The 27,371-nt window shown below is 34.5% G+C and overlaps 1 protein-coding gene across 1 annotated transcript; it reads left to right on the top strand.

Moving 5' to 3' along the window:
• The first annotated feature begins 492 nt into the window (after window positions 1-492).
• isl1a (ISL LIM homeobox 1a) lies at window positions 493-27,371 on the top strand. The gene is made up of 6 exons (XM_061896561.1): window positions 493-604; window positions 685-874; window positions 3,508-3,767; window positions 12,900-13,183; window positions 23,844-24,008; window positions 27,142-27,371. Exons 1-6 carry the CDS (start codon window positions 577-579, stop codon window positions 27,256-27,258), a joined length of 1,044 nt encoding a protein of 347 aa, XP_061752545.1. The 5' UTR covers window positions 493-576; the 3' UTR covers window positions 27,259-27,371.

The raw sequence follows: 27,371 nt of genomic DNA, 5'->3' as shown, positions 1-27,371 counted from the left end.
AGATAAATCATCCAAAAAAATATGTAAAAAAAAACAATAAAGTATAATGTGTGGATGAAATAAAACATCAAATAAATAATGTAAAAAAACCCAACAACAATAAAGTCAATTTTGTGTATAAAATAAATCATCAACCAAAAATGTAAAAAAGAAACAATAAAGTAACATATAATAAATCATCAAATAAATAATGTCAAAAAAAAGAAACAAAAAAGTAAAATGTGTTCATACAATAAATCACCTAATAAGTTATGCAAAAAAAAAGAAACAATAAAATAAAAAATGTGTATAAAATAAATGATGTAAAAAGTCCATCAGATGATTAAGACAATAAATGTCCGAGCAGCCAATCAGTGGCTTGCATGCAGTGACGTCATTCTGTCCTACGTCAGTCCCAGCAGCATCAGTGCCCCCCCCTCCAGACACACACACACACACACACGCGCGCGCACATACACGCGCACACGCACACGCACGCGCACGCGCGTCGCCGGAGCGCACACCCGCTGGCCCAGAAGCCACTTTGAGCTGCAAGGCTGAAACCTGCTGGGACGCCAAGTCTTCTTCCCGCGGAACATGGGTGACATGGGAGACCCTCCTAAAAGTAGAAGCACTTTCCCCACACACACACACACGCACACTCACACACTTATTTACACAACTTTTTTTTGTTGTTTTTTGCAGAGAAGCGCCTGGTGTCCCTGTGCGTGGGCTGCGGCAACCAGATCCACGACCAGTACATCCTGAGGGTCTCTCCGGACCTGGAGTGGCACGCAGCCTGCCTGAAGTGCGCCGAGTGCAGCCAGTACCTGGACGAGTCCTGCACCTGCTTCGTCAGGGACGGCAAGACCTACTGCAAGCGGGACTACGTCCGGTAAGACGCTCCACGCGGGACACCGGACACGGAGCCATGTGGAATATCATCAACGTGTACTCCGGGAGCCACATGACTTAGTCCTGCACTTTGCTCACCTTTGACGTCCTGCAATGCGACCGATTGTCGGACACGGATCATAATAATAATAATAATAATCGCGATAAAAATAATCGAACTGACTGACTTTTGTGGGAGAGGAGAGGATGCGTGTGTATGTTGTGATATTAAAGCATGAGTTGGAAAATATCAACCAGGATGGGATAGAAATAAAAAAGTAAAACAGGATAAAAGAATGAATAATATAATCTGGAAAAAAAAGAAGTTATTTTATGAAATGAATGGACAAGCGGTAGAAAATGCATGAATGGATGGACGGGTGGATGAGCAGTTTAATGCAATTTAGTGCAAAGTGTATCAGTTGGAGATTAGATCAAAAATAATAACAATAGTAGTTAAATAACAGTAATAGTAGTAACAATACTAGTAATAATAATAATAGTAGTGGTAATAATACCAGGCCCTGCGATGAGGTGGCGACTTGTCCAGGGTGTACTCCGCCTTCCGCCCGATTGTAGCTGAGATAGGCGCCAGCGCACCCCCCCCCCCCCGCAACCCCCAAAAGGGAATAAGTGGTAGGAAATGGATGGATGGGTAATAATAACAATAATAGTAGTAATGATAATACTAATAGTATTAGTAATAATAACAATACTAGTAATAATGACATTTGATAATAGTAGTACTAATGATAGTAGTAGTAATAATAACAATACTAATAATAATAGTAGAAATAATCAATATAATAATAATATTGATGATAATAATAATAAAAGTACAAATAATAATAGTATAGTAATAGTAGTAATAATAGCAGGCCTTGCGATGAGGTGGCGACTTGTCCAGGGTGTACACCGCCTTCCGCCCGATTGTAGCTGAGATAGGCGCCAGCGCCCCCCCCCCCCAACCCCAAAAGGGAATAAGCGGTAGGAAATGGATGGATGGGTAATAATAACAATAATAGTAGTATAGTAGTAATTATAATAATAATTATTATTATATTAGTAACAATAACAATACTAGTAATAATGACATTTAATAATAGTAGTACTAATGATAGTAGTCGTAATAATAATAACACTAATAATAGTAGAAATAATAACTATAATAATAATACTGATGATAATAATAATAAAAGTACAAATAATAATAGTATAGTAATAGTAGTAATAATAGCAGGCCCTGCGATGAGGTGGCGACTTGTCCAGAGTGTACACCGCCTTCCGCCCGATTGTAGCTGAGATAGGCGCCAGCGCCCCCCGCGACCCCCAAAACGGAATAAGCGGTAGGAAATGGATGGATGGGTAATAATAACAATAATAGTAGTATAGTAGTAATTATAATAATAATAATTATTATATTAGTAACAATAACAATACTAGTAATAATGACATTTAATAATAGTAGTACTAATGATAGTAGTAGTAATAATAATAACACTAATAATAGTAGAAATAATAACTATAATAATAATAATGATGATAATAATAATAAAAGTACAAATAATAATAGTATAGTAATAGTAGTAATAATAGCAGGCCCTGCGATGAGGTGGCGACTTGTCCAGAGTGTACACCGCCTTCCGCCCGATTGTAGCTGAGATAGGCGCCAGCGCACCCCGCGACCCCCAAAACGGAATAAGCGGTAGGAAATGGATGGATGGGTAATAATAACAATAATAGTAGTATAGTAGTAATGATAATAATAATAATAATTATATTAGTAACAATAACAATACTAGTAATAATAACATTTAATAATAGTAGTACTATTGATAGTAGTAGTAATAATACTAATACTAATAATAGTAGAAATAATAACTATAATAATAATAAAAGTACAAATAATAATAGTAGTAAAAATAATAATAACAGTAGTAGGAATAATAGTAATAGTAGTAATAATAACAGGCCCTGCGATGAGGTGGCGACTTGTCCAGGGTGTACACCGCCTTCCGCCCGATTGTAGCTGAGATAAGCGCCAGCGCACCCCCCAACCCCAAAAGGGAATAAGTGTTAGGGAATGGAAGGATGGGTAATAATAACAATAATAGTAGTATAGTAGTAATGATAATAATAATAATAATAATAATAATAATGATTTTAGTAAAAAATAACAAGACTAGTGATAATAACATTTAATAACAGTAGTACTAATAATAGTAGTAGAAATAATAACTATGATAATAATAATAATAAAAGTACAAATAATAATTGTAGTAATAATAATAATAGTAGTAGTAGTAGTAATAATAATAATAATAGTAGTGTCATTAATAATACTAGTGGTAAAAATAACGATAATAGTAGTACTTATAATAGTAGTAGTAATAATAATAATAGTAGTAATAATAATAATATTATACCCGCCTACCGTGTGTAGCTGGGATAGGCTCCAGCCACCCCCCGGATACCCCGTATGGGACACGCGGTCGAAATGGATGGATGAATAATAATAGTTGTAATAATAATAATAATAATAATACAATTAATAGTAGTAATAATAATAATAATTAGTGTTATTAAAAATAATGGTTATGATAATAACAGTGATAATGTGGATGTGTGCGTCAGGTTGTACGGCATCAAGTGCGCCAAGTGCAACATCGGCTTCAGCAAGAACGACTTCGTGATGCGGGCCCGCGCCAAGGTTTACCACATCGAGTGTTTCCGCTGCGTGGCGTGCAGCCGCCAGCTCATCCCGGGGGACGAGTTCGCTCTGCGGGAGGACGGACTCTTCTGCCGGGCGGACCACGACGTGGTGGAGCGGGCCACGCTGGGCCACGGAGACCCGCTCAGTCCGCTGCACCCCGCCAGACCTCTGCAGATGTCCGGTAACGCTCCTCTTATATCTCACCTTATGTCTCATACTGCATGTGACCTCTGCTTGTCCGAATCCCGCTCACTTTCATGCAAAACGTGACAATTAGTCATCTTTTTCGGGGGTTTTCGTTCGCTCGAAATTGTTTTTGACAAATGGTCCAACGGGACAAGCGGTAACAAAAAAAAAAAAAAAATGGATGGATGAACGGATATTGTCCAAAAAAAAGAAAAAAAAAGAAAGGAGCGACAATGTGAGGAAAGTTGTCAAGAAGGCAGAAATGACAGCATTTGTTTTGGTTAACACTCCAGCACCCACCGCCACCCCAAAAGGGACAAGCGGTAGGAAATGGATGAATGGATGGATGGAATATAAACATATATCTGACAAACATCAATTTTCATACATGTGAAATAATCTCAAATATCCACTTTAATACATGTGAAAATATCTCAAATATCATCTTTCATACAAGGTGAAAATATCTAAAATATCAACTTTCAAAAGTGTGAAAATATCTAAAATATCAACTTTCATACACATATAATTTGTTTGATAGTTTAAATATAGTTTTCATCTCAAATATAAACTTTCATACATGTGAAAATATCTAGAATATCAACTTTCATAAGTGTGAAACTATCTAAAATATCAACTATCATACAAGGTACAGATATCTAAAATATCAGTTTTCATACAAATATAATTTGTTTTATAGTGTAAATATAGTTTTCATCTCAAATATAAACTTTCATACATGTGAAAATATCTAGAATATCAACTTTCATAAGTGTGAAACTATCTAAAATATCAACAATCATGCAAAGTACAGATATCTAAAATATCAGTTTTCATACAAATATAATTTGTTTTATAGTTTAAATATAGTTTTAATCTCAAATATAAACTTTCATACATGTGAAAATATCTAGAATATCAACTTTCATAAGTGTGAAAATATCTAAAATATCAACTATCATACAAGGTACAGATATCTAAAATATCAGTTTTCATACAAATATAATTTGTTTAAGTAAACATTGATTGATTGATTGATTGATTGATTGTTTTATAGTTTAAATATAGTTTTCATCTCAAATATAAACTTTCATACATGTGAAAATATCTAAAATATCAACTTTCATAAGTGTGAAAATATCTAAAATATCAGTTTTCATACAAATATAATTTGTTTTATAGTTTAAATATAGTTTTCATCTCAAATATAAACTTTCATACATGTGAAAATATCTAAAATATCAACTTTCATAAGTGTGAAAATATCTAAAATATCAACTATCATACAAGGTACAGATATCTAAAATATCAGTTTTCATACAAATATAATTTGTTTAAGTAAACATTGATTGATTGATTGATTGATTGATTGTTTTATAGTTTAAATATAGTTTTCATCTCAAATATAAACTTTCATACATGTGAAAATATCTAAAATATCAACTTTCATAAGTGTGAAAATATCTAAAATATCAGTTTTCATACAAATATAATTTGTTTTATAGTTTAAATATAGTTTTCATCTCAAATATAAACTTTCATACATGTGAAAATATCTAAAATATCAACTTTCATAAGTGTGAAAATATCTAAAATATCAACTATCATACAAGGTACAGATATCTAAAATATCAGTTTTCATACAAATACAATTTGTTTTATAGTTTAAATATAGTTTTCATCTCAAATATAAACTTTCATACATGTGAAAATATCTAAAATATAAACTTTCATACAAGGTGAAAATATCTCAAATATAAACTTTCATACATGTGAAAATATCTAAAATATAATTTTTCATACATGTGATAATATCTCAAAAGTAAACTTTTATACATGTGACAATATCTCCAATATAGAATTTCATACATGTGAAAATACTAAATATATAGACTTTCATACATGGTAAAAATATCTACAATATCAACTTTCATACAAGGTAAAAATATCTCAAATAGAAACTTTCATACAAAGTAAAAATATCTAAAATATCAACTTCCATACATGGTGTAAATATCTCAAATATAAACTTTCATACATGTGAAAATATCTAAAATATAATTTTTCATACATGTGATAATATCTCAAAAGTAAACTTTCATACATGTGACAATATCTCCAATATAGATGTTCATACATGTGAAAATACTGAATATATAGACTTTCATACAAGGTGAAAATATCAAAAATTTCAACTTTCATACAAGGTGAACAGAAATAAAATATAAAAGTTCATATAATGTGAAAATATGTCAAATATAAACTTTCATACAGGTAAAAATACCTACAATATCAACTTTCATACAAGGTAAAAATATCTCAAATAGAAACTTTCATACAAGGTAAAATATCTAAAATATGAACTTTCATACGAGGTGAAAATATCCCAAATATAAACTTTCATACATGTGAAAATAACTCAAATATCAACTTTCATACAAAGTAAAAATATCTCAAATAGAAACTTTCATACAAAGTGAAAATATCTAAAATATCAACTTTCAAACAAGGTGAAAATATCTCAAATATAAACTTTCATACATGTGAAAATATCTAAAATATGAACTTTCATACAATGTGAAAATATCTAAAATAGCAATGTTCATATATGTGAAAATATCTAAAATATCAACTTTCATTCAAGGTGAAAATATCGAAAATGTAAACTTTCATACAATGTGAAAACATCTAAAATAGCAACTCTTATACATTTGAAAATATCTAAAATATCAACTTTCATACAACGTGAAAATATCTAAAATACCAACTTTCATACAAGGTGAAAATATTTCAAATATCCTCTTTCATACAAAAGGAAAATATCTAAAATATCAACTTTCATATATGTGAAAATATCTAAAATATCAACTTTCATACATGTGAAAATATCTAATATATAAACTTTGTTACAAGGTGAAAATATCTAAAATATAAACTTTCATACAAGGTGAAAATATCTGAAATATAAACCTTCATACATGTGAAAATATCTAAATTATCAACTTTCATACAAGGTGAACATAAATAAAATATAAAAATTCATACAAGGTGAAAATATATCAAATATAAACGTTCATACATGTGAAAATACCTAAACTATCAACTTTCATACAAGGTAAAAATATCTCAAATACAAACTTTCATACAAAATAAAAATATCTAAAATATCAACTTTCATACAAGGTGAACATTTCTCAAATGTAAACTTTTATACATGTGAACATTTCTTAAATACAAACTTTCGTACATGTGAAAATATCTAAAATATCAACTTTCATACATGTGAAAATATCTAAAATATCAACTTCCATACAAGGTGAAAATATCTCAAATACAAACTTTCATTCAAAATAAAAATATCTAAAATATCAACTTTCATACATGTGGAAATATCTAAAATATCAACTTCCATACAAGGTGAAAATATCTAAAATATCAAATTTCATACAAGGTGAAAATATCTAAAATATCAACTTTCATACATGTGAAAATATCTAAAACTTCAACTTTCATACTTGTGAAAATATATTTAAAAAAAATCACATTTCACACATGTGAAAATATCTCAAATATTAACATTCATACATGTGAAAATATCTCAAATATAAACTTTCATACAAGGTGAAAATATATAAAATATCAACTTTCATACAAGGTGAAAATATATCAAATATCAACTTTCATACATGTGAAAATATCTAAAAGATCAACATTCATACAAGGTGAAAATATCTAAAATATCAACTTTCATACAAGGTGAAAGTATCTCAAATATCACCCTTCAATCATGTGAAAATATCTAAAATATCAATTTTCATACATGTGAAAATATCTAAAAAAAATCATATTTCACACATGTGAAAGTATCTCAAGTATTAACATTCATACATGTGAAAATATCTCAAATATAAACTTTCATACAAGGTGAACATAAATAAAATATAAAAGTTCGTACAAGGTGAAAATATCTCAAATATTAACATTCATACATGTGAAAATATCTCAAATATAAACTTTCATACAAGGTGAAAATATATAAAATATAAACTTTCATACAAGGTGAAAATATATCAAATATCAACTTTCATATAAGGTGAAAATATCTAAAATATCAACTTTCATACAAGGTGAAAATATCTAAAATATCTACTTTCATACTTGTGAAAATATTCTTAAACAAAATCATATTTCACACATGTGAAAATATCTCAAGTATTAACATTCATACATGTGAAAATATCTCAAATATAAACTTTCATACGAGGTGAAAATATATAAAATATCAACTTTCATACAAGGTGAAAATATCTCAAATATCAACTTTCATACATGTGAAAATATCTAAAATATAATCTGTTATACAAGGTGAAAATATCTGAAATATCAACTTTCATACATGTGAAAATATCTCAAATATCAACTTTCAAACCTGTGAAAATATCTAAAATATAAATTTTCATATTGTGAAAATATCTAAAAAATCATATTTCACACATGTGAAAATATCTCAAGTATTAACTTTCATACATGTGAAAATATCTCAAATATAAACTTTCATACAAGGTGAACATGAATAAAATATAAAAGTTCATACAAGGTGAAAATATCTCAAATATAAACATTCATACATGTGAAAAAATACCTAAATTATCAACTTTCATACAAGGTAACAATATCTAAAATACAAACTTTCATACAAAGTAAGAATATCTAAAATATCAACTTTCATACAAGGTGAACATTTCTCAAATATAAAATATAAACTTTCATACATGTGAAAATATCTAAAATATAAACTTTCGTACATGTGAAAATATCTAAAATATCAACTTTCATACATGTGAAAATATCTTAAATATCAACTTTCATACAAGGTGAAAATATCTAAAATATCCACTTTAATGCAAGGTGAAAATATCTAAAATATCAACCGTCATACTTATGAAAATATCAAAAAAATCATATTTCACACGTGAAAATATCTCAAATATTAACATCCATGCATGTGAAAATATGTCAAATATAAACTTTCATACAAGGTGAAAATATATAAAATATTAACTTTCATACAAGGTGAAAATATCTCAAATATCAACTTTCATAGATGTGAAAATATCTAAAATATCAACTTTCATACAAGGTGAAAATATCTAAAATATAAACTTTCATACAAGGTGAAACTATCTCAAATATAATCTTTCATACATTTGAAATAATCTCAAATATAAACTTTCATACCTGTGAAAATATCTAAAATATAAACTTTCATACATGTGAAAGTATATAAAATATTAACTTTCATATGTGTGAAAATCTCTCAAAAATCAACTTTCATACGTGTGAAAATATCTAAAATATAAACTTTCAAACTTGTTAAAGTATATAAAATATCAACTTTCATACGAGGTGAAAATATCTCAAATATTAACTTTCATATGTGTGAAAATCTCTCAAATTTAACTTTCATACGTGTGAAAATATCTAAAATATAAACTTTCAAACTTGTGAAAATATCTAAATGATCAACTTTCATACAAAGTGAAATCATCTCAAATGTAAACTGTCATGCATCTGAAAATATCTGACAAATATATTTTTCATGAAAAGTGTTTTATGAAGTATTTAAATAAATGCTCAACACGTCATCCACAACACCATAAATACGCTTTTAATGGAATAATTACTCACTTTTCCTTGGCATAAACTCACTTTTTAAGTAAGAAATACACTTATTGTTTCGTAAATACACTTTTTATTTCATAAATACTTAATGTTTTAATCCATAAATACACTTTTTATTTCATAAATACACTTTTTATTTCATAAATACATGCACTTTTAATCCATAAATACACTTTTTAGGCAAAATAGTTCACTATTTATGTAACATATACTCACTTTTCCTTGGCAATAATACACCTTTTAATGAAGAAATACATGCACTTATAATGAATAAATACACCTTTTGGCGAAAGTTACACCTTTTGTTGCAGAAATACACCTTTTATTAATGAAATACACGTTTTATTTCATAATTAGATGCACTTTTTAATCAATAAATACACTTTTTAGGGGAACATTGCACCTTTATTATAGAAACACACTTCTATTGCAAAACTACATACACTTTTAATCAATACTTTTTAGGCAAAACATTACACCTTTTATTGCAGAAATACACCTTTTTAAAAAAGAAATACACTTTTTACTTCATGCTTGAAATTTTTAATCAATAAATACAGTTTTTAGGCGAAAATCAAATTTTTAATTGCAGAATTACACAATTTTTTGTATAGAAACACATTCTTATTGCAGAAATACATACACTTTTAATCAATAAATACACTTTTTGGGCAAAGAACTTTACTTTTTATGTAACATATGCTCACTTTTCCTTGGCATAAATACAACTTTTATTACAGAAATACACAGAAATACATACACTTTTAATTATTAAATAGATTTTTTAGGCAAAAATTACACCTTTTGTTGCAGGAATACACGTTTTGAAATATAAATATACGCTTTATTTCATAAATACATTAACTTTTAATCAATAAAAATATTTTTAGGCAATTATTACACTTTTTATAATAGAAACACACTTTTATTGAAGAATTACATGCACTTTTAATCAATAAATACACTTTTTAGGCAAAATTGCACCTTTTATTATAGAATTACACTTTTTATTTAACAATTATATGCACTTTTTAATAAAAAAATACACTTTTTTGGCAAACATTGAGGAAATACCTTTTATTAGAGGAATACACATTTTTTTAAAATTAAATAAATACATGGACTTTTTAATCAATAAATACACTTTTTAGGCAAAAATTATACCTTTTATTGCTGAAATACACCTTTTATTTAATAATTACATGCACTTTTTAATCAATAAATACACTTTATAGGCAGAAATTGCATCTTTTATTACAAAAATACACATTTTATTACAGAAATACACTTTTTTTTCATAAAAACATACACTTTTAATCCATGAATCCAATTTTAATGCGAAAATTACACTTTTTATTGCATATATACATCTTTTGTTATAAATACACGTTTTATTTTCTAAATACATGAACTTTTAATCAATAAATATTTTTTTTAGGCAATGATTACACCTTTTATAATAGAAACACACTTTTATTGCAGATTTACATGGACTTTTAATCAATAAATACACTTTTTAGGCGACAATTACACCTTTTATTGCTGAGATACACCTTTTAGTATAGAAATACACATTTTATTTCATAATTACATTCACTTTTTAATCAATAAATACACTTTTTTTTGCCAGAAATTGCACCTTTTATTTGCACGAACACACCTTTTATAATAGAAACACACATTTATTGCAGAATTTGCACTTTTAATCAATAAGTACACTTTTCAGGCAGAAATTGCACCTTTTATTTGCACACATACACCTTTTATTATAGAATACACTTTTTATTTCACAAATACATACTTTTTTTAATCAATAAATACACCTTTTAGGCAGAAATTGCACCTTTTATTTGCACATATAAACCTTTTATTAGAGAAATACACTTTTTATTTCATAAATACATGCACTTTTAAATCTATAAGTATACCTTTTAGGCAGAATTTGCACCTTTTATTTGCACAAATACACCTTTTATTATAGAAATACACTTTTTATTTCATAAGTACATGCACTTTTTAATCAATAAAAACACTTTTTATTCAGAAATTGCACCTTTTATTTGCACATATACACCTTTCATTAGAGAAATACACTTTTTATTTCATAAATACATGCACTTTTAAATCTATAAGTACACTTTTTAGGCAGAATTTGCACCTTTTATTTGCACAAATACACTTTTTATTATAGAAATACACTTTTTTATTTCATAATTACATGCACTTTTTAATCAATAAAAACACTTTATTCAGAAATTGCACCATTTATTTGCACATAATCACCTTTCATTAGAGAAATACATATTTTAATTCATAAAATACATGCACTTTTTAATCAATAAGTACACCTTTTAGGCAGAAATTGCACATTTTATTTGCACACCTACACCTTTTATTAGAGAAATACACTTTTTTATTTCATAATTACATGCACAGTTTAATCAATAAATACCCTTTTATTCAAAAAGTTGACCTTTTATGTGCACAAATGCACCTTTTTTTCAATATATATTTTTTTTATATAAATACACTTTTTATTTCATAAATACATGCACTTTTTAATTAATAAGTACACCTTTTAGGCAGAATTTGCACCTTTTATTTGCACAAATACACCTTTTATTATAGAAATACACTTTTTTATTTCATAATTACATGCACTTTTTAATCCATAAATACACATTTTCTTGACACGAATTCACATTTTATCGCAGAAATACACATTTTAATGAGGAAAAACACTCTTTATTTGATAAATGCTTACACTTTTTAATCCATAAATACGCCTTTTACCGCACAAAATGTACTAATTATGTAACACACATTCCATTTTCTTTGGCAATAATACACCATTTTTTGCAGGAATACACCTCTTAGTATAGAAATACACTTTTTTTGTACTTCATAAGTATGTTTTTTTTTAATGAATACATTGATACTGACTATTATCGGAATGGCAACAACGACAAAGAAAGAACACAACAATGTGAGGAAAGTTGCGGAGAACGCAAAAATGACGTCAATTTGTTTTTGGCAACATTGCAAAAATGTGGAAAAATACCTCAAACAAAAAAAAACATTTTTGAATGAAACACGTTAGATTTCGTGTATAAAAGAACATAATAAACTGCACGTTTTTATAAATATCAGATTATTATTCATACGAATGAGAGAAGTTGGACTTTTGTGCTCATGTTGCTGCAGACATAAAATACATCATTTTTGGTTGGCCGTTTATTGATTATTGATTTTCACATAAAAAGGTCTTATTATTATAATTTTTTTTACATTGCATTTCTGAAAAACAAAAAACAAACAAACAAACAAAAAAAAAACTGTATAATTGTATTTTACCGGTAAAGTCTGCGGACTTTGAGCGTGGATGGAAAAGCACGGCTGCAGGAGACGTTTGCGTGTGGTGAAAGGAGACGTTTGCGTGTTGCAGAGCCGCTGAGCGGCCGGCAGTCCGCCCTGCGGCCGCACATCCACAAGCAGCCGGAGAAGACGACGCGTGTGCGGACGGTGCTGAACGAGAAGCAGCTGCACACGCTGCGCACGTGTTACAACGCCAACCCGCGGCCCGACGCGCTGATGAAGGAGCAGCTGGTGGAGATGACGGGACTCAGTCCGCGCGTCATCAGGGTCTGGTTCCAGAACAAAAGGTGCAAAGACAAGAAGAGGAGCTTGCTCATGAAGCAACTGCAGCAGCAGCAGCCCAACGACAAGACGGTACACCCACACATCCACTAATACACCCACACATCCACTAATACTAATACACCCACACATCCACTAATACTAATACACCCACACATCCACTAATACCCCCACGCACACCCACTAATACTAATACACCCACACATCCACTAATACTCCCACGCACACCCACTAATACTAATACACCCACACATCCACTAATACTCCCACGCACACCCACTAATACTAATACACCCACACATCCACTAATACTCCCACGCACACCCACTAATACTAATACACCCACACATCCACTAATACTCCCACGCACACCCACTAATACTAATACACCCACACATCCACTAATACTCCCACGCACACCCACTAATACTAATACACACACACATCCACTAATACTCCCACGCACACCCACTAATACTAATACACCCACACATCCACTAATACTCCCACACACCCACTAATACTCCCACAAACCCGCTAATACTACCACGCACCCACTAATACTCCCACTCACACCCACTAATACTCCCGTGCACCCACTAATACTCCCACAAACCCGCCAATACTCCCGCGCACCCACTAATACTCCCACTCGCATCCACTAATACTCCCACGCACACCCACTAATACTCTCGCACATCCACTAATACTCCCACGGACACCCACTAATACTCCCACACACCCACTCATACTCTAACACACCCACTAACACTCCCACGCACATCCAGTAATACTCCCACATACCCACTAATACTCCCGCGCACACCCACCAATACTCCCACACACCCACTAATACTCTAACACACCCACTAACACTCCCACGCACATCCAGTAGTACTCCCACACACCCACTAATACTCCCACAAACCCGCTAATACTACCACGCACCCACTAATACTCCCACTCACACCCACTAATACTCCCGTGCACCCACTAATACTCCCACAAACCCGCTGATACTCCCACGCACCCACTAATACTCCCACTCGCATCCACTAATACTCCCGCGCGCACCCACTAATACTCCCACGCACACCCACTAATACTCTCGCACATCCACTAATACTCCCACGGACACCCACTAATACTCCCGCGCACACCCACCAATACTCCCACACACCCACTAATACTCCAAAACGCCAACTAATACTCCCGTGCACACACCCACTAATACTCCCACACACCCACTAATACTCCCGTGCACACCCACCAATACTCCCACGCACACCCACTAATACTCCCATGCACCCACTAATACTCCCACTCGCACCCACTAATACTCCCACGCACACCCACTAATACCACAACACCCACAAATACTCCAACACACCCACTAATACTCCAGCACACCAACTAATACTCCCACGCACACCAACTAATACTCCCACACACCCACTAATACTCCCCCGCACAGCCACTATGACTCCCACACACCCACACACCCACTAATATGTGCTGAAATGTGCTGAACATTGTAATTTTCCACACACCCACTAATACACCCACACACCAACAAACACTCCAACACACCCACTAATACTTGAACACAACTAATAGTACTGCAACACACCCGCTAATACTCCCACACACCCACACTTCCACTAATACTCCCACACACCCACTAACACTCCTACACGCCCACTGATACTCCCACACATCCACTAATACTCCCACACACCCAGACACCCACTAATACTCCCACACCCCCATGAATATTCCCACACACCCACTAATACTCCAACACACCCACTTTACTCCCACACACACCAACTAATACTCCCACACACACACACTAACACACACACCCAATAATACTCCAAAACACCCATTAATACTCCCACACACCCACTTACACTCCCACCCACCCACTAATACTCTCACACACCCAGACACCCACTAATACTCCCACACACCCACTAACACTCCTACACGCCCACTGATACTCCCACACATCCACTAATACTCCCACACACCCAGACACCCACTAATACTCCAACACCCCCATGAATATTCCCACACACCCACTAATACTCCAACACACCCACTTTACTCCCACACACCAACTAATACTCCCACACAAACACTAATACACACACCCAATAATACTCCAAAACACCCATTAATACTCCCACACACCCACTTACACTCCCACACACCCACTAATACTCTCACACACCCAGACACCCACTAATACTCCCACACACCCAGTAACACCCCCAACACACACACTAATACTGCAACACTTCCACTAATACTCCCACACATACCCACTAATACTCCCCCACACACCCACTAATACTTTCACACACCCACTAACACTCCAACACACCCACTTATACTCCCACCCCCCCCACTAATACTCCAACACACCCGCTAATACTCCCACACACCCACTAACACTCCAACACACCCACTAATACTCCCACACACTCACACACCCAGACACCTACTAATAGTCCCACATATCCACTATTACTCCCACACACCCAGTAACACTCCAACACACCCGCTAATACTCCCACACAACCACTATGAGTCCCACACACCCACCAATACTCCCAAACACCCATTAATACGCCCACACACCCACTATTACTTCCACACAAACACTAACACTCCAACACACCCACAACTACTCCCACACACCCAAAAATACTCCAACAACCCACTAGTACTCCCACAAACCCACGCACCCAATATTACTCCAAAACACCCACGAGCACACCAAAACACCCACTAATACTCCCACACAACCACTAATACTCCCACAAACCCACTAACAGTCCAACACACCCACGGATACTCCCACACACCCACCAATACTCCCACGCACCCACGCACCCAGACACCCACATACCCACTAATACTCACACAAACCCACACATCCACTAATACTCCCACACACCCACTAATATTACCACACTACCCCACACACAATAATACTCCCACACACCCAATAACACTCCCACCCACCCACACACCCACTAATCCACCCACACACCCACTAATATTACCACACTACCCCACACACAATAATACTCCCACACACCCACTAACACTCCCACCCACCCACACACCCACTAATCCACCCATACCCCCACACACCCACTAATACTCGCACACCCCCACACACCCACTAATCCACCCACACCCCCACACACCCACTAATACTCGCACACCCCCACACACCCACTAATACTCCCACACACCCACTGATACTACCACACACCCACTAATACTCCCACACCCCCACACACCCACTAATACTCCCACACACCCACTGATACTAGCACACACCCACTAATACTCGCACACCCCCACACACCCACTAATACTCCCACACACCCACTGATACTGCCACACACCCACTAATACTCGCACACCCCCACACACCCACTAATACTCCCACACACCCACTGATACTACCACACACCCACTAATACTCGCACACACCCACACACCCACTGGTACTCCCATACACCCACTAATAATCCCACATACCCACTTACCCACACACCCACTAATACTCCCACACACCCACACACCCACTAATAAGTGCTTTATGCACCACTTAACTTTTTGCACAGCTAATACTCGCACCCACCCACTAATTCGCGTTTTTGCACCACTAAAACACACTTTTTGCACCACTAATACTCGCACCCACCCACTAATTCGCGTTTTTGCACAACTAATACTCGCTTTTTGCACCACTAATACTTGCACTAACCCTCTAATATGCGTTTTGTGCACCATTATGCAATTTTTGACACACACTAACACTCGCACCCGACACACGAATACACGGTTTTTGCATCACCAATACTCGCACATACCTACTAATACACACTTTTTGCACCACTAATACTCACTTTTTGCACCACCAATACTCGCACATACCTACTAATACACACTTTTTGCACCACTAATACTCACTTTTTGCACCACCAATACTCGCACATACCTACTAATACACACTTTTTGCACCACTAATACTCGCGTTTTGCACCACCAATACTCGCACATACCTACCAATACACACTTTTTGCACCACTAATACTCGCTTTTTGCACCACCAATACTCGCACATACCTACTAATACACACTTTTTGCACCACTAATACTCGTTTTTTGCACCACCAATACTCGCACATACCTACTAATACACACTTTTTGCACCGCCAATACTCGCGCATACCTACTAATAAACACTTTTTGCACCACTAATACTCGCTTATTGCGCCACTAATACTCACACCCACCCACTAATACTCCCACTCACACACTAATTCTCACACACAACCACTAATACTCGTACACACCCGACAATATGCACTTTTGCACCACTCATACTCACACACGCCCACTAGTACTCGCACACACCCAATACTACTCCCACACACCCACTAATACTCCCACACAGCCACTAATACTCACACACAACACTAATACTCGCACACACCCAATACTACTCTCACACACCCACTAATACTCCCACACAACACTAATACTCGCACACACCCACAACTACTCTCACACACACACTAATGCTTCCACCCACCCACCCACCCACCCACTAAAACTTGCACACACCCACTAATACCCACACCCCCCCACTAATACTCGTACACACCCACTACCACCCGCACACACCCACTAATACTTGCACACACCCACTAATGCTCCCACACACCCACCAATACTTCCACACACCCACTTATACTCGTACACACCCACTACCACTCGCACACACCCACTAATACTTGCACACACCCACTAATGCTCCCAAACACCCACTAATACTCCCACACACCCACTAATACTCCCACACACCCACTAACACTCGCACACAGCCACTAACACTCGCACACGGCCACTAATACTCGTACACACCCAGTAATGCTCCCACACACCCACTAATACTCCCACACCCCCACTAGTAGTCCCACGCAGCCACGAATCCAACCACTATTACTTGCAAACACCCAGTAATACTCGCACACACCCACTACTACTCTCACACACCCACTAATACTTCCACCCACCCACCCACTAAAACTTGCACACACCCATTAATACTCACACACCCCCACTAATACTCGTACACACCCACTACCACTCCCACACCCCCACTAATACTCCCACACACCCACTAACACTCGCACACAGCCACCAACACTCGCACACAGCCACTAATACTCGTACACACCCACTAATGCTCCCACACACCCACGAATACTCCCACACACCCACTAGTAGTCCCACGCAGCCACGAATCCAACCACTATTACTCGCAAACACCCAGTAATACTCGCACACACCCACTACTACTCTCACACACCCACTAATACTTCCACCCACTAAAACTTGCACACACCCACTAATACTCACCCCCCCCACTAATACTCGTACACACCCACTACCACTTGCACACACCCACTAATACTTGCACACACCCACTAATGCTCCCACACACCCACTATTACTCCCACACACCCACTAACACTCGCACACAACCACTAACACTCGCACACAGCCACTAATACTCGTACACACCCACTAATGCTCCCACACACCCACTAACACTCCCACACACCCACTAACACCCGCACACAGCCACTAATACTCGCACCCACCCACTAATGCTCCCACACACCCACTAACACTCGCACAAAGCCACTAATACTCGCACACACCCACTAATGCTCCCACACACCCACTAATACTCGCACACTCCCACTAACACTCGCACACAGCCACTAACACTCGCACACAGCCACCAACACTCGCACACAGCCACTAATACTCGTACACACCCACTAATGCTCCCACACACCCACTAATACTCCCACACACCCACTAGTAGTCCCACGCAGCCACGAATCCAACCACTATTACTCGCAAACACCCAGTAATACTTCGACCCACTAAAACTTGCACACACCCACTAATACTCACACACCCCCACTAATACTCGTACACACCCACTACCACTCGCACACACCCACTAATACTTGCACACACCCACTAATGCTCCCACACACCCACTAATACTCCCACACACCCACTAACACTCGCACACAACGACTAACACTCGCACACAGCCACTAATACTCGTACACACCCACTAATGCTCCCACACACCCACTAACACTCCCACACACCCACTAACACCCGCACACAGCCACTAATACTCGCACCCACCCACTAATGCTCCCACACACCCACTAACACTCTCACAAAGCCACTAATACTCGCACACACCCACTAATGCTCCCACACACCCACTAATACTCGCACACTCCCACTAACACTCGCACACAGCCACTAACACTCGCACACACCCACTAATACTCGCACATACCCACAAATACTCACACACCCCCACTAACACTCGCACACAGCCACTACCACTCGCACACACCCACTAATACTCGCACATACCCACAAATACTCACACACCCCCAACACTCGCACACAGCCACAAATACTCACACACCCCCACTAACACTCGCACACAGCCACTAATACTCGCACATACCCACTAATACTCGCACCTACCCACAAATACTCACACGCCCCCACTAATACTTGCACCCCCCCACTAATTCTCACATCCACACACCCACTAACACTCGCACACACCTACACACCCTCTAACACTCGCACACACTCACTAATACTCGCACACCCACCTACACACCCACTAATACTTGCACACACCCACAAATACTCGCACAAACCAACAAATACTCGCACAAACCCACTAATACTCGCACACAACCACTAATATGTGTTTGGTGCACCACTAATACTCCCACACACCCACTAATATGTGCTTTTTGCACCAGTAATATTCGCACACACCCACTTATACTGGCACACTTCAACTAATACTCGCACACACCCACTAATATTTTCACACACCCAATAATACTCCCACACACTCACTAATATGCACTTTTTGCACCACTGATATGCACTTTTGCGCAGCTAATACTCATTTTTTGCACACCTAAGACTCACACGCACCCACTTATATGTGCTTTTTGCACCACTAATACACCCACACTCACTAATACTCTGCACCCATCCACAAATACCCACTTTTTGCACTTTTAATATGCACTTTTTGCACTACTAATATGCACTTTTTGCACCACTAATACTCGCTTTTTGCACCACTAATACTCGCATGCACCCACTAATATGCGCTTTTTGCACCACCAATACACGCTTTTTGCACCACTAATACTCGCACCCATCCACGAATACCCACTTTTTGCATTCCTTATATGCGCTTTTTGCACCACTAATATGCGCTTTTTGCACCACTAATACTCGTATTTTGCACCACTAATACTCGCTTTTTGCACCACTAATATTCGCACGCACCCACTAATATGTGCTTTTTGCACCACCAATACACGCTTTTTGCACCACTAATACTCGTATTTTGCACCACTAATACTCGCTTTTTGCACCACTAATATTCGCACGCTCCCACTAATATGTGCTTTTTGCACCACCAATACGCGCTTTTTGCACCACTAATACTCGCTTTTTGCACCACTAATACTCGCACGCACCCACTAATACGCGCTTTTTGCACCACCAATACATGCTTTTTGCACCACTAATACTCGCTTTTGCACCACTATTACTCGTTTTTCCACCACTAATACTCGCTTTTTGCTCCCTTAATACTTGCACGCACCCACTAATATACGTTTTTTGCACCACCAATACGCGCTTTTTGCACCACCAATACACGCTTTTTGCACCACAAATACTCGCTTTTTGCACCACTATTACTCGTTTTTTGCACCAATAATACTCGCTTTTTGCACCCTTAATACTTGCACGCACCCACTAATATACATTTTTTGCACCACCAATACGCGCTTTTTGCACCACCAACACACGCTTTTTGCACCACTAATACTCGCTTTTTGCACCACTATTACTCATTTTTTGCACCACTAATGCTCGCTTTTTGCACCCCTAATACTCGCACGCACCCACTAATATGCGCTTTTTGCACCACCAATATGCGCTTTTTGCACCACCAATATGCGCTTTTTGCACCACTAATTCTCGCTTTTTGCACCACTAAAACGCAGTTTTCACACCACTAATACTCGCTTTTTGCACCACTAATAAACGTTTTTTGCACCACCAATACAGCGCTTTTAGCACCATTAATACTCGCACTCACCCACTAATACGCGCTTTTTGCAGCACTACTACGCGCTTTTTGCACTTCTAATAATCGCTCCCACCCATGGATACGCACTTTTTACACTACGGATATTCGCTTTTTGCACCACTAATACTCGCACGCACCCACTAATACGCGCTTTTTGCACCACATATGCATGCTTTTTGCACCACTAATACGCACTTTTTGCACTACTTAAACACACTTTTGAATCAATCATACACTTTTTTTACTTTACAAAAATAAATATTTTAGTCAATAAATTCCCCTTTCTATAAAAAAATACACATTTGATATAAAAATACCCTTTTTTTAAATCAAGAAATATACTTTTCTGTTAAAAAAATACTTGTTTTATTCAATAAATACACTTTTTTAGTCAATAAATACACTCTGATCTTTGCAAACATATTGTTTTAGTCAATAAATACACTTTTGTCAGGAATACATACACTTTTCTATGGAAAAATACACGTTTTATTCAATAAATACACTTTTTAACACTTTTCTATTAAAAAAATACACATTTATTCAATAGATACACTTTTTAGTCGATAAATACACTCTGATCTTTGCAAAAATACTATTGTTTTAGTCAATAAATACAGGTTTTATTCAATAAATACACTTTTTAACACTTTTCTATTAAATAAAATACACATTTATTCAATAAATACACTTTTTAGTCGATAAATACACTCTGATCTTTGCAAACATATTATTGTTTTAGTCAATAAATACACTTTTGTCAGGAATACACACACTTTTCTATGAAAAAATACACGTTTTATTCAATAAATACACTTTTTTAACACTTTTCTATTAAAAAAATACACATTTATTCAATAGATACACTTTTTAGTCGATAAATACACTCTGATCTTTGCAAAAATACTATTGTTTTAGTCAATAAATACAGGTTTTATTCAATAAATACACTTTTTAACACTTTTCTATTAAATAAAATACACATTTATTCAATAAATACACTTTTTAGTCGATAAATACACTCTGATCTTTGCAAACATATTATTGTTTTAGTCAATAAATACACTTTTGTCAGGAATACACACACTTTTCTATGAAAAAATACACGTTTTATTCAATAAATACACTTTTTAACACTTTTCTATTAAAAAAATACACATTTATTCAATAGATACACTTTTTAGTCGATAAATACACTCTGATCTTTGCAAAAATACTATTGTTTTAGTCAATAAATACAGGTTTTATTCAATAAATACACTTTTTAACACTTTTCTATTAAATAAAATACACATTTATTCAATAAATACACTTTTTAGTCGATAAATACACTCTGATCTTTGCAAACATGTTATTGCTTTAGTCAATAAATACACTTTTTTCAGGAATACATACACTTTTCTATGGAAAAATACACGTTTTATTCAATAAATACACTTTTTAACACTTTTCTATTAAATAAAATACACATTTATTCAATAGATACACTCTTTAGTCGATAAATACACTCTGATCTTTGCAAAAATACTATTGTTTTAGTCAATAAATACAGGTTTTATTCAATAAACACACTTTTTAACACATTTCTATTAAATAAGATACACATTTATTCAATAAATACACTTTTTAGTCGATAAATACACTCTGATCTTTGCAAACATATTATTGTTTTAGTCAATAAATACACTTTTTTCAGGAATACATACACTTTTCTATGAAAAAATACATGTTTTATTCAATAAATACACTTTTTAACACTTTTCTATTAAATAAAATACACATTTATTAAATCAATACACTTTTTAGTCGATAAATACACTCTGATCTTTGCAAAAATACTATTGTTTCAGTCAATAAATACACTTTTTCAGCAATGCGTGCACTTTTCTATTAAATAACACACATTTCATTCAATAAATACACTTTTTAACATGTTTCTATTAATTAAAATACACATTTTATTCAATAAATACACTTTTTAGTCAATAAATACACTTTCATCTTTGCAAACATACATATATTTTAGTTGATAAATACACTTTTCTAGTCAATAAATACATGATTTTTTGCAAACATGCTTTTGTTTAAGTCAATAAATAGAATTTTTCATCAATACATACACTTTTCTATTAAAAAATGTTATTCAATAAATGCACTTTTTAGTCAATAAATACACTTTTTTCCTTCGCAAACATATATATATATATATATATATATAAATATTTGTGTCAATAAATACCTTATTCTTTCAATAAAATCATTGTTTTGCACACAACAAAAGGCCAACAAGGTCTATCAATGAGTATTTCTGGTCACTGTCCAGCAGGGGCGCTACTGAGCAGCTTTGCGTTAGTCAGGAAATATTAGTCAATATTTACAATGATAGTGATTGTAATTAGAGTAGTTGGAGTGTGATGAATGTTTCTAATCGATTATTTAACTTTTTTTTTGTTGTGGTTGCAGAACATCCAAGGTCTGACGGGAACGCCGATGGTGGCGGCGAGTCCCGAGCGCCACGACGGCCTGCAGGTGAACCCGGTGGAGGTCCAGAGCTACCAGCCGCCGTGGAAAGTTCTCAGCGACTTTGCTCTGCAGAGCGACATCGATCAGCCGCCCTTCCAACAGCTGGTGAGCGCTCCTTCGTTAGCTTGTCTTGACGTTTTGAAGAAAACTAACAACACGTGATAATACAAATGTAGTCAACAGTAAGATTGTTACATTTTTTTTATATACTTTATGGAAAACAATGGTCAGTTTTTCTACATAAAAGTCTATTTTGTTGGGTTAAAAAAACAACAACAACAACATATGAGTACCGGTCTGCGATGAGGTGGCGACTTGTCCAGGGTGTACCCCGCCTTCAGCCGATTGTAGCTGAGATAGGTACCAGCGCCCCCCGCGACCCCAAAGGGAATAAGCGGTAGAAAAATGGATGGATGATTACCGGTATACAAATGTAGTCAACAAGTTAACATATTTTCATGTATTTTGTGTTTCTATTAGAAAACAATGGTCAGTTTTTCAAAATAAAAGTGTATTTTGTTGGGTTAAAAAATAAACAACATAAGATAATGCAAATGTAGTCAAGAAAGATTGTTAATTTTTTTTTAATGTATCTTATGTTTCTATTCGAAAACAATGGTCAGTTTTTCAAAATAAAGGTGGATTTAAAAAAATAAACGACATAAGGTAATACAAATGTAGTCAACACTACAATTGTTACCATTTTTTAAATTTTACTTTATGTTGCTATTGGAAAATAATGGTCAGTTTTTCAAAATAAAGGTGTATTTTGTTGGGTTAAAAAAATAAACAACATGATTATACAAATGCAGTCAACAAGTTAACATTTTGTTTTTGTATTTTATGTTTCTATTTGAAAACAATGGTCAGTTTTTCAAAATAAAGGTGTATGTAAAAAAAATAAACAACATAAGATAGTACAAATGTAGTCGACAGTACGATTGTTACCATTTTTTATGTGCTTCATGTTTCTGTTGGAAAAAAATGGTCAGTTTTTCAAAATAATGGTGTATTTTGAATAAAATAAACAGCATAAGATAATGCAAATGTAGTCAACAAGTTACCATTTTTTTTATGTACTTTATGTTTGTATTGGAAAACAATGGTCAGTTTTTCAAAATAATGGTGTTTTTTTGAATAAAATAAACAGCATAAGATAATGCAAATGTAGTCAACAAGTTACCTTTTTTTTATGTACTTTATGTTTGTATTGGAAAACAATGGTCAGTTTTTCAAAATAAAGGTGTACTTTAAAAACAACAAAAAACACAAGATAAAACAAATGTACTCAAGTAAGATTGTTTACCTTTTTTTATGTACTTTATGTTTCTACTGGAAAGCAATGGTCAGTTTTTTTCAAAATAAAGGCGTATTTAAAAGCATAAATGACATATAATAATAAAAATATAGTCAAGTAAGATTGTTACCATGTTTTAATGTACTTTTATATTTCCATTGGAAAGCAATGGTCAGTTTTTCAAAATAAAAGTGTATTTCTAAAAAAACCAATAACGTATGATGGTAAAAATATCGTCAAGTAAGATTGTTACCATTTTTTAATGTACTTTATATTTCCATTGGAAAGTAATGGTCAGTTTTTCAAAATAAAAGTGTATTTAAAAAAAAAAAAGACGTATAATAATAAAAATATAGTCAAATACGATCGTTACCATTTTTTATGTACTCTATATTTCCATTGGAAACGAATGGTCAGTTTTTCAAAATAAAAGTGTATTTCTAAAAAAAACAAACAACATATGATAATACAAATATAGTCAAGTAAGATTGTTACCGTTTTTTGATGTACTTCATATTTTCTTTGGAAAGCAATGGTCAGTTTTTCAAAATAAAGGTGTATTAAAAAAAAAAAGACATATAATAATAAAAATATAGTCAAATAAGATCGTTACCATTTTTTATGTACTTTATATTTCTATTGGAACACAATGGTTGGTTCTTCAAAATAAAAGTGTATTTAAAAAAAGTAAATGACATATAATTATAAAAATATAGTCAAATAAGGTTGTTACCATTTTTTAATGTACTTTATATTTCTGTTGGAAAACAATGGTCGGTTTTTCAAAATAAAGGTGTATTTTAAATAAAGTAAATGACATATAATAATAAAAATATTGTCAAGTAAAATTGTTACCTTTTTATGTACTTTATGTTTCTACTGGAAAACAATGGTCAGTTTTTCAAAATAAAAAGGTGTATTTAAAAAAATAAATGACATATAATAATAAAAATATAGTCAAGTAAGATTGTTACCATTTTTTAATGTACTTTATATTTCCATTGGAAAGCAATGGTCAGTTTTTCAAAATAAAAGTGTATTTAAAAAAAAAAAAACGACATATGATAGTAAAAATATCGTCAAGTAAGATTGTTAGCATTTTTTTTAATGTACTTTATATTTTCTTTGGAAAGCAATGGTCAGTTTTTCAAAATAAAGGTGTATTTAAAAAAAACACATATAATAATACAAATATAGTCAATTAAGATTGTTACAATTTATTAATGTACTTTATTTTTCCATTGGAAAACAATAGTCAGTTTTTTAAAATAAAGGTGTATTTAAAAAAATAAATGACATATAACAATAAAAATATAGTCAAGTAAGATTGTTAACATTTTTTAATGCACTTTATATTTCTATTGGAGCACAATGGTCGGTTTTTCAAAATAAAGGTGTATTTAAAAAAAAATAATGACATAAAATAATAAAAATATAGTCAAATAAGATTGTTACCATTTTTTAATGTACTTTATATTTCTATTGGAACACAATGGTCGGTTTTTCAAAATAAAAGTGTATTTAAAAAAGTAAATGACATATGATAATAAAAATATAGTCAAACAAGGTTGTTACCATTTTTTAATGTACTTTATATTTCTATTGGAACACAATGGTCGGTTTTTCAAAATAAAAGTGTATTTACAAAAAAGTAAATGACATATAATAATAAGAATATAGTCAAATAAGGTTGTTACCATTTTTTTATGTACTTTATATTTCTGTTGGGAAGCAATGGTCAGTTTTTCAAAATAAAGGCGTATTTTGAATAAAATAAAACGTCGGCATTATTTCCTGTGAACAGTTAGTGTTGACTGCAACTTGACAAATGTCCACGCGCATTCTTGTCAACGTTCCCTACGCTTTTATTTTCTTACACTTCCTGTTGTCTGATGGACCGATGGATGGAGAAAGGTGAACTATGCTTTGTGACGCCCTCAGGTGACATTTTCGGAGGGCGGGCCGGGTTCCAACTCGACGGGCAGCGAGGTGGCGTCCATGTCGTCCCAGCTGCCCGACACGCCCAACAGTATGGCGTCCAGCCCCGTGGAGGCCTGAGCGGGCGGCCGCTGCCTTGCTGGAGGGCGGCGGCGTCGCCGTGAAGACAATCATGGATTTGTACCGACCAGCCCAGACTTTTGGACGCTGGGCTTTCTTTGCCAAAACGGAAG

This window comes from Nerophis ophidion, linkage group LG01 (genome assembly GCF_033978795.1).
Source record: "Nerophis ophidion isolate RoL-2023_Sa linkage group LG01, RoL_Noph_v1.0, whole genome shotgun sequence".
NCBI lineage: Eukaryota > Metazoa > Chordata > Actinopteri > Syngnathiformes > Syngnathidae > Nerophis > Nerophis ophidion.
The sequence above is the reverse complement of the archived record's forward strand: the minus strand, read 5'-3'. Positions and strand labels throughout refer to the sequence as shown.